Source organism: Adelges cooleyi, unplaced genomic scaffold (genome assembly GCF_023614345.1).
Source record: "Adelges cooleyi isolate 19-005CV unplaced genomic scaffold, UGA_ACOO_1.1 ACOO_flye_CR_arks_rails_tigmint_CR_PRNA_772, whole genome shotgun sequence".
In the NCBI taxonomy this organism is placed as follows: Eukaryota; Metazoa; Arthropoda; class Insecta; order Hemiptera; family Adelgidae; genus Adelges; species Adelges cooleyi.
In genome coordinates, this window is record NW_026096483.1 from 1 (window position 1) to 11,315 (window position 11,315).

At 29.5% G+C, this 11,315-nt stretch overlaps 1 protein-coding gene across 1 annotated transcript; it reads left to right on the forward strand.

Annotated features, from left to right (window-relative positions):
• The first annotated feature begins 6 nt into the window (after window positions 1-6).
• On the forward strand, window positions 7-11,106 carry LOC126845335 (homeobox protein 2-like). Its single transcript, XM_050583984.1, has 8 exons — window positions 7-47; window positions 2,844-2,872; window positions 3,018-3,215; window positions 3,481-3,621; window positions 3,748-3,915; window positions 3,987-4,256; window positions 10,604-10,770; window positions 10,842-11,106. Exons 1-8 carry the CDS (start codon window positions 7-9, stop codon window positions 10,884-10,886), a joined length of 1,059 nt encoding a protein of 352 aa, XP_050439941.1. The 3' UTR covers window positions 10,887-11,106.
• Window positions 11,107-11,315: the final 209 nt, after the last annotated feature.

Consider the following 11,315-nt stretch of genomic DNA (forward strand, 5'->3'; position numbering starts at 1 on the left):
TCAACCATGAAGACATCAGTAACACCTTCCAGACGGCACATACTTCGGTACATATCTTTATTTCTATCGATGTTAAAAAAAAATGAAAAACAGTATAAAATCATGAAAAAATATTCTCTATTTATAGTAGTTTTTTAAAATTAAAATTGTATATATTAAATACATTATTGTTTACCGTAGATGTATTTCAGATGGTAATTGGAGTGTAATTTGGCAATACTAAAAATACAAAGTGCAGAACTGCAAGTAACTGTAATCCAATTTGAGACAATTAAAAATCTTATTAATACTATTAAAATATCAAGATTTGTACACAAGTAAAATATTTTGATGGAAATTGAAAAAAAAAACCGCTTAACTTTGGCTATATTTTAACAAATCCGAAATCCAAAGGCAATTTTAATTTATTTTTAGCTTTGATGCAAAGCGAAGAAGGTATTGGTTTTTCTATGATGTGGACTTTTTTGTGTCTGTATACACTGTAACTTTTTAATACTAGAACAATTCCTTCGAGTAGTACCTCTATAAATCACAAATTTCATCTAGTTGTTACTTTAGGGGGGGTTAAAGTTGAAAAAGTTTACTTCTTCACGGTTAAATGAGTTTTGAAGTTAGAACTTAATAAGTTAGATCTATACCCTCAAGTACTAAAATAAATATATTTAAGCGGAATACTAATGTGTGTGTGTGTAAAAACTAATTTTATATTATATATTTAGATTTATGTTATTTTTAAAACACCCTTTTGTTGTATCGGTATTGCCACGATTTCCATATTTATCTTCTTGTACTAATGAGGAGACATCTTTCATTCCAAAAATTGCAAATGGGCATCGAAAAGAAATCCTTGAACACAGTCGTTGTCGGATAGGTCAAGAAGGGAAATAAAGCTTTCATCGACCCAATCGCGCCCTTTATAAGAAAACAAATCGACGACCAAAGAAATTAATTCTAAAATTGGGTACTAAAATAAGGAAATGAAAGGTATGTTTACTTTTTTCAACGTTATTTCATTTCATCGTTCAAACGTACCTCTAAATAATAATTTTTTTCCAACATAATATATACTATTGACAAAAAATGTCACTCAGTTAAAAAATTTTTTAGGAAATTAATTAGGACCCAGAAGTTTGTCAATTTGCATGTTTTTACTGGATGGCTAAAAAAAAGCTATATGAAAAATTTGAATTACAATTTAAAGAATCCAAACCCAATAGTTTGTTTTAGTATAATATGTTGGGTTTTTTTATACTAACACATATTTTTTAATAAATATTTTTTTTTTCCTTAAGTACCAATAGATGAAATAATAAACATATAACCAATTTTTTTTTTTTTAGAAGAATAGAAAATTATTGTGTAACATAAATTAATATTATCAGATGAAAAACCAAAAAAAAATTGTATATTATAATTATTTTGACATAGACTTTTTGGTTATGACTAGTCTTTAACTTTATGTGATAAAAAACTTACTAAATTTTGAAGTTTTACTTAAAAATAATATTTAAAAATATAATGAACAAATATTTTAAATGCATAGTGTACAGAGTATTGTATACTTCCTAGCCCTAATATATAACTATACAATAACAATAGTAATTATATACAAACCGATTTTCAGATAATTGTTTCATTCAAAACGGTCAATATTAAAAAATGCCATGACTTATGACTACTAATGTAATATATTATGTAGTTCAATAAAAAAATAGAATAAAATTTCATATGTAGCAAATAAATATTTCAGTACATACAAACATTCTCTGTTTATTGTTTTTTTTTTTAAATATATGCGTAATCTGATATGTTCTAATAAGGAAATATTCAACGACCATTTAAAATCTACCCTAAACATAACAATATCAAAGAAAAAGTACCTAACTTACAAATCGTCGTTTGATGTGAACACAATAGTATCACATGACCGCAAACGAGTATGACTTGATCGGACTCAATTTGTGTTACAAAAAACAACAAAATTATAGAGCGCCATAATTTTAAATTGTGAAAAGATGATTTGCTATTGTTCTTTTACAGGTCCAATTATTTAAATTACTAAAAAAATGTATACAAGTAAAACTGCAGTAGGCATAGTTTATTTTATCTAAAATTTAAAACATAAACAAAAATTGTGGGACGTTTATTTTTATTACATGTCTATTGGATAGGACACAACTGTGGAAAAACATATGTTGGACACACTTTAAAGAGTGTATCTAAATTATTCATCGTTAAACTTTTTTTTTGCTATAAGCATTTCGGTCTAAAGGAAAAAAAACTAATTTCAACTTAGACCATTTTTTTTTTTGGTAAAACTATCGGTTATTAAATTTATTTCTAACAAAAGAATAATATGAATTTTAATGCTAAAATTTTTTTTTTCTAACAGACAAATTTACTCGATAGGAACAATGCAAATTACAATGGCGACTAAAGACTACAAAAAAATAAATATACTTTTTTTTTGTCAGCGAAAAAGTAATAAAAAGGATCTAATAATTACACGAAACTGCAATGCAAAAAAACACTTGTGCCACAACTTATAAATTTAATTGCTATTATATAATTGTTCCTCACACTGTGCATTTCCATATTATGTTTTATATATTAACCCAGCTCTTTCTTGAACACAGTACTTAAACACTTTTTACCGGCAAATACTTGAAAATAAAACCGACAAAATGTTGAGCTTTTATTTAATATTTTCGGTATGTCTGGCAACAAACATAGTGTAAGTGTATCGAATAATCTGTTATAAAAATATAATGAACCCATTTTTGTTTCAATTTAAAGCTGCGATTAATTTGATTGAACGAAAATTAACCTTTTTTCTTTTTCAGAAATGCCGACAAAGCTGCACTGGGAAATGGTAATAACTTTTATATATATATTTAATGATTAAAAAAAATCTAGTTATAAATATAAATAAAATGAATTTATTTAAATCAATTTAGTTGCTACCGTTACACATAATACACTTACCTATATGTATACAATTTTCTCCATAATTTTAGACGGTATACGTAACAATAAATTGAACGCTAAAAAGGTGGGTGAAAATACAGTAATTGACAATATATCAATTCACTCGTCAAGTGAGGAAAGTAAAGAACGCGGTGTAAAGCCAAATAAACCTAACAACAAACGCGGTACAGGAAATACTAAGATGATACCGCAAGAAAATAATCTTAATGGAAAATTCGGAATTCAGAGTATGTGGACATTATTATAAAAAAAAAAAGCTCAGTTAGTTGTAAAAATTGATTTTAGCATAAATATTTTATTTAGGCTGGTAAACACAATTTTTTTTAAACGGACAAAATTCACAAATTATTCGTTTTATATGAACATTAATTACTAGCACTTATATATTATTTTAGGATATCCACAACCAAACGGGACGCTATATTAAATTCTATTGTTGTATTCAATTTTATCCTAGTAAAACATGGTCATAAGGTAATTGTAATTTTCTAGATAACCAGTATAATCCAAGTCAGCAAAATAACCAAGACGTTAGAAACCAAGAAAACACTAAACGTCCGTATGGAAACCAGCCAATCAGACCAAATCAAATACAATCAAAACCAGCGTCATTTAATGACTGGCGCAATCGCAGTGAGTCAAATTGTGAACTATAATCGTTTTAGGCTTTTCGTTTAGTTTCTTTCGTGATCTATTAATCTTGATCGACGGACCGCCTTCGTCGCTCCTTATAGCACCATTAATCAATTAATCTATTAGGAAATCAGAACCTGAACGTAGACTCGAGCGATGATGGACTCATGGTCAACGGTAAAAAAGTGACAAAAATGCCAGGCAAAAGAGTTAAATATAACGGCGATAATGGATTGCCCTCGTCCCAGTCTAACGCTTCCAAATCGATGACGTTTAATAACAGTAACAATACAGGTAGGTCTAATATTTGACCTTGGGGTCGAATTACCACATATTATTAACTAACAAGTTTCATACATTTTCAGGTTATGCAACTTATAACCAAGGTGGTGTTAGCATTAACTTTATAAATGGTGCAATGTTGATCAACGGTAAAAAAGTCCCAGGACTTAAAGCAAACGAAGAAGCAGTGATCGAATACGGTAAAGGTCTACTTAAGGTCAACGGAGTAAGACAAGCAATGTTCGACGGAATACAAGGAAGCGGAAGAATGATAGTTTTAGGAGATAATTTTTCACACACAGTTTACGACGAAGACGAAGATAGTCGGATTGGCCAAGGCTTTACAAACTTAGGTAATTGAAAACAAAATTGTGGTTTTTTAAAGGTATTAAAAAAATGCTAGCATAGGCCGAGTATCTACTATCCAGCCACATTTTAATTGAATATGTGTTATTGGGCTGGACAAAAGAAATATAATGTCACCATTTTCACGTTACACTTTTGCTTTGATATAAGAGATAAGTGATAGGAGATACATGATAAGATATAAATGATAAGGTATAAATGATAATATATAAATTATAAGTTATAAATTATAAGAGATTAGAGATTTTTTTTCCACGTGGGTTAGGATTGATTAAAAATAATAGAACACATTAAACAAAAAATTGTTTATAAAATGTGTGCAACTACTGAAACTAATATCAGCCTTTACAATTTGTACTTTAGGTAATAATTCAAGAAACAAACCCAATTATCAAAACAACAATTTTATGACAAATGTGGGAAATAATAATATGGGGAATATTAATTCTGGAAATATTTACCGAACCAACTTTAATGGCAGAAAACGTCCATGGAATGCTGGACTCAATAATATGGGGAATATTAATACTGGAAATAATATATCTCATATTGGAGGTGCATCATTCGGAAACAACTATAATGGCAGAAAACGTCCAACAGGAATGGGGAATGTAGCTATGGGTAACGGTGGAATGATAGTCGGCGGTGCAAATGGCGTACAAATGGGTAACGGTGGAATGATAGTCGGCGGTCCAAATGGCGTACGAATGGGTAACGGTGGAATGATAGTTGGCGGTGCAAATGGCGTACGAATGGGTAGCGGTGGAATGAAAGTCGGCGGTGCAAATGGAGTACAAATGGGTAACGGCGGAATGAACGTCGGCGGACCAAATGGCGTACAAATGGGTAACGGCAGAATGAAAATCGGCGGACCATATGGTATAGAAATGGGTCCGAACGGAATAACGGTTGGCAATTAATACGTTAATTGGTGTAATCAGAATATTAAGTTAAGAAGAAATTGTATTAAGAATTCGAAATAAGCAAAAAACAACCTCAATAGTTAACAAGTTAAATAATATTACAACGGCTATTTGTAGTTTTGAAACAGTAAAAAGTATATTTGATTCTTTAAGCTTTTATTATTGTATAAATATCCCAGTGACATAGCTATAACCTTAACCAAATAAGCAACAAACTAAGAAAAGCTATTCAAAAACATAAAAACGGCTCTTATAATTCTTACAAAGTTAAAGCACTAACTACCAAAAATGTATCTTTATGGAAAGCAACAAAATCCCTTCTTGGACACAAAAATCCTTCTCCTCCGTTATGCAAAGCGGATAACTTTTGGGCTATCACCGACTCTAAAAAATCTAACATTTTCGGTAATCACCTCTCTAACTCTTTTTTACAAAAACCTACATAAAGACCTAAACGTACCAACACTCAACCAGTTATCAAATTCTCTATACTCATATTTCCATTTAATTCAAGTTTCCACTCTAATCCTCTAATGAAACAACTATCCTAGATCTCCCTTCCTGAAAACGCTACCAGAAGACTTAAAAGTAGATGGCCCAGAGACCTTCTAAAATAACTTCCTATTAAATTAATTAATTCCTGGATGGGTGATACTGGTGAGTGTCTTTCCTTAACGATAATAATTGCTTAATGTTATGTGTACAACGTTCACCACATTTACTTATTGTACTCACTGTAAATATTATTTTTGATAATAATAAAAAAAAAAGTTTTCATGATAAAATATGATCTACAATTGTTATATATTTTATATAGTTGCAAAATATTTTAAAACGTTTTTAATTTGTTAAATTTTTATTAGTTAACGATTATAATACCGACATCATTACAAGCTATAACATTTAATACATCACCATAAAATTATTGTAGTGTGTTTAATCATATTATGAACGCAAATGAGAAGGGTACATCACAGGTTCTTGGTTAATATATTTTGTATTACTAAAAACAAAAAAAACAAAACGTAAACTGAACTTTTTATATTTGTTTGAAATTTATTAGTAATGAAAACAGTGAACAATGTTGATACCTATTCAAATGACTTGTAAAAGAAATATGGTTTTATGGTTTTGATATCTATTTTGTTGCATCCGTTATCTACAACTGATAAATCAAAATACAATATTCTAATTTCTAACTACTAACTGCTATACTATTGGTAATAATTTTTTATAACATTTTTGTCAAAGACGTTTTATTTGAATACTTATCAATATATTTTATATGTTCTCCTGAAGAAGGTTATGTAAAATCGCGCTGATCCAAAAGTGCAAGCCTTAATAAAAATTTAAATGAAAAAAAAAAAGTTTAACTTTGTCTAGTATCAAAAATGATAAAACTGTAAAGCCTAGTACATGGTGTGAAGCTAAAATGGTTACTACCTAAGTTAAATAACTTACACTCTGCTTTAATGGCTGTTTTTGGGATGAAATAGTTGAAAAAATACTATATGACATGTCAGAAATTACAATCAATTGGCATTGATTCATAAACGGTCATTGCTTATACAAATTACTAATTCAATATGTGCCTTTGTAAGTGTAATGTTATCATAACGACATCGCTTATCATAACGAAAAATAACAGATGATTTATCTGTTTAGATAAGAGAGTTAAGAGATAAGGGAAAGCGATAATAGATATGATTTTTATTTTGAACACAACCGGAAAAAATCGATACCGACACCGGTTATCATAACGAAAAATAAAGGCTGATTTATGTGATAAGAGAGATAAGAGATAACGGAAGGATATAGGGGGTGAGAGATAGGGGGTAAGAGATGTGGGATGGGGTGGAAATGGGGTCGGGGCTGGGGGTGGTTTAAGGATGTGGGTGGGAATGAGGTTGGGGAGGGGATGTAAAATTGTTTAAATTATGTGTTGTTTTCACAACGAACAAACTTAAATGAATGGTTAATGAATTACTAGGCACGTGAATGTTTTGCCAATAAACTGATTAAAGACAATTATTAAAAAACTTTTGGCCACAACATAAAATAAATCATCACCTACCATTCGAGTACCGTGGTTACCATTGTCACAAACCAAATGTTTATTTTGGGTTAGCAACGAAAAATAATTCGAATGGTATCAAGGCATTGGAATCGATGCAGAAAAAAAGAAACGGACGGTGCTCCGCAGAACGAGACATAAGAATGTATCCCTTGGTATTGGGTACGCAAGCTGTTAAAATATAATATGTAATACCTTTCATAGAAAAAAATCCCAACGTTATTTCATTTCATCGTTTAAACGTACCTCCGAATGTTAAGTTTTTTCCAACATATATTATACTATTAACAAAATATGTCACACAGTTAAAAAATATTTAAGGAAATTAATTAGGAACCAGAAGTTTGTGAACTTGCATGTTTTTACTGGATGGTTAAAGAAACTTAATAAAAAATTTGAATTCAATAAATCCAAACTCAATAGTTTGTTTCAGCATAATGTGATGGTTTTTTTTTATACTAATGCATATTTTTAAATATATATATTTTTTTCTGAAAGTACCAATAAATGAAATAACGAATATATAACCAATTTTTTTTTTTTTTAGAAGAATAGAGAATTTTTGTATAACATAAATTCATATTATCAGATGAAAAACCAAAAAAAATTGTATACTAATTTTGTTTTATAGGTAATTTTTTTAAGAAATTTTTATTTTATTATTTACAATTAAATAAAAAAAAAAAAAATATTGTATATTATAATTATTTTGGCATAGACTTTTTGGTTATGACTAGTCTTTAACTTTATGAGATTAAAAAGTAACTAAGTCTTGAAGTTTTTCTTCAAAACAATATTTAAAAATATTATGAACAAATATTTTAAATGCATAGTGTACAGAGTATAATATACTTCCTAGCCCTAATATTGAACTGTACTAACTATACAATAACAATAATAATTATATACTAACCGATTTTCAGATAATCATTTCATCCAAATCGGTCAATATTGAAAAATGCCATGACTCATGATTACTAATATTATATATTATCTAGTTCAATAAGAAAAAAGAATAAAATTTTATATGTTGCAAATCAATATTTCAGTACATGCAAACATTCTCTGTTTATTGTTTTTTTTAAATATATACCTTACCTTTTATGTTCAAATAAGAAATATTCAACGACCATTTAGAATCTACCCTAAACATAACAATATCAAAGAAAAGGCAACTTACAATAATGGTATATTTGCTATTTTTTTTTTAAATTAAGCGAAAGCAGTTCTAAATACTGAGCCAATTTTTTACTCCTTAACAAATGGACCGAGTGGTGTCCTTGTTAAGTAGACCATCCTGTATCGAACATAGTACAGACTAAACGTGACAGCATCAGGTCACGACACGACACGTGCCATACAAGTCATTATAATAGGATCTCATAATTTGGTTAAACACCATCCAGTTTAGTAAAACAGACATGATAAATAAATCATGTCCAGTTTAGTATATTATTGTTATTGTTATTAATATTTAAACGTCGTTTGATGTGAACACAATAGTATCACATGATTGCAAACGAGTATGACTTGATCGGCCCCAATTTATGTTACAAAAAACCACAAAATTATAGAGCGCCATAATTTTAAGTTGTGAAAAGGTGATTTGCTATTGTTCTTTTACTGGTCTAGTTATTTAAATTACTAGAAAAGTGTATACAAATAAAACTGCAATAGGTATAGTTTATTTTATCTAAAATTTAAAACATGAACAATAAATTGCGGAACGTTTCTTTTTAATACATGTCTATTGGATAGGACACAACTGTAGAAAAACATATGTTGGACACACTTTAAAGAGTGTAGCTAAATTATTCCTCGTGAAACATTTTTTTTGCTAAAAGCATTTCGGTCTAAAAGAAAAAAAAAAAATTTCAACTTAGACCATTTTTTTTTTTTTTTTTGTAAAACTATCGGTTATTAAATTTATTTTTAACAAAAGAATAATATGAATTTTAATGCTAAAATTTTTTTTTTGCCAACAGACAAATTTACTCGATAGGAACAATGCAAATTACAATGGCGACTAAAGACTACAAAAAAAATAAATATACCTTTTTTTTTTGTCAGCGAAAAAGTAATAAAAAGGATCTAATAATTACACGAAACTGCAATGCAAAAAAACACTTGTGCCACAACTTATAAATTTAATTGCTATTATATAATTGTTCCTCACACTGTGCATTTCCATATTATGTTTTATATATTAACCCAGCTCTTTCTTGAACACAGTACTTAAACACTTTTAACCGGCAAATACTTGAAAATAACCGACAAAATGTTGAGCTTTTATTTAATATTTTCGGTATGTCTGGCAACAAACATAGTGTAAGTGTATCGAATAATCTGTTATAAAAATATAATGAACCCATTTTTGTTTCAATTTAAAGCTGCGATTAATTTGATTGAACGAAAATTAACCTCTTTTCTTTTTCAGAAATGCCGACAAAGCTGCACTGGGAAATGGTAATAACTTTTATATATATATTTAATGATTAAAAAAAATCTAGTTATAAATATAAATAAAATGAATTTATTTAAATCAATTTAGTGGCTACCGTTACACATAATACACTTACCTATATGTATACAATTTTCTCCATAATTTTAGACGGTATACGTAACAATAAATTGAACGCTAAAAAGGTGGGTGAAAATACAGTAATTGACAATATATCAATTCACTCGTCAAGTGAGGAAAGTAAAGAACGCGGTGTAAAGCCAAATAAACCTAACAACAAACGCGGTACAGGAAATACTAAGATGATACCGCAAGAAAATAATCTTAATGGAAAATTCGGAATTCAGAGTATGTGGACATTATTATAAAAAAAAAGCTCAGTTAGTTGTAAAAATTGATTTTAACATAAATGTTTTATTTAGGCTGGTAAACACAATTTTTTTAAACGAACCAAATTCACAAATTATTCGTTTTATATGAACATTAACTACTCTCACCTATATATTATTTTAGGATATCCACAACCATACGGGATGCTATAATAAATTCTATTGTTGTATTCAATTTTATCCAAGTAAAACATGGTCATAGGTATTTGTAATTTTCTAGATAACCAGTATAATCCAAGTCAGCAAAATAACCAAGACGTTAGAAACCAAGAAAACACTAAACGTCCGTATGGAAACCAGCCAATCAGACCAAATCAAATACAAACAAAACCAGCGTCATTTAATGACTGGCGCAATAGCAGTGAGTCAAATTGTGAACCATAATCGTTTTAGGCTTTTCGTTTGGTTTCTTTCGTGATCTATTAATCTTGATCGACGGACCGCCTTCGTCGCTCCTTATAGCACCATTAATCAATTAATCTATTAGGAAATCAGAACCTGAACGTAGACTCGAGCGATGGTGGACTCATGGTCAACGGTAAAAAAGTGACAAGAATGCCGGGCAAAAGAGTTAAATATAACGGTGATAATGGATTGCCCTCGTCCCAGTCTAACGCTCCTAAATCGATGACTTTAATAACAGTAACAATACAGGTAGGTCTAATATTTAGCCTTGGGGTCGAACGTTCACATATTATTAACTAACAAGTTTCATACATTTTCAGGTTATGCAACTTATAACCAAGGTGGTGTTAACATTAACTTTATAAATGGTGCAATGTTGATCAACGGCAAAAAAGTCCCAGGACTTAAAGCAAACGAAGAAGCAGTGATCGAATACGGTAAAGGTCTACTTAAGGTCAACGGAGTAAGACAAGCAATGTTCGACGGAATACAAGGAAGCGGAAGAATGATAGTTTTAGGAGATAATTTTTCACACACAGTTTACGACGAAGGCGAAGATAGTCGGATTGGCCAAGGCTATACAAACTTAGGTAATTGAAAACAAAATTGTGGTTTTTTAAAGGTATTAAAAAAATGCTAGCATAGGCCGAGAATCTACTATCCAGCCACATTTTAATTGGTAATGTAATATTGGGCCGAATAGAAGAAATTTAATGTCACCAATTTCACGTTACACTTTTGCTTTGAGTTAAGTGATAAGAGATAAGATATAAATGATACGAGATAAGTAATAA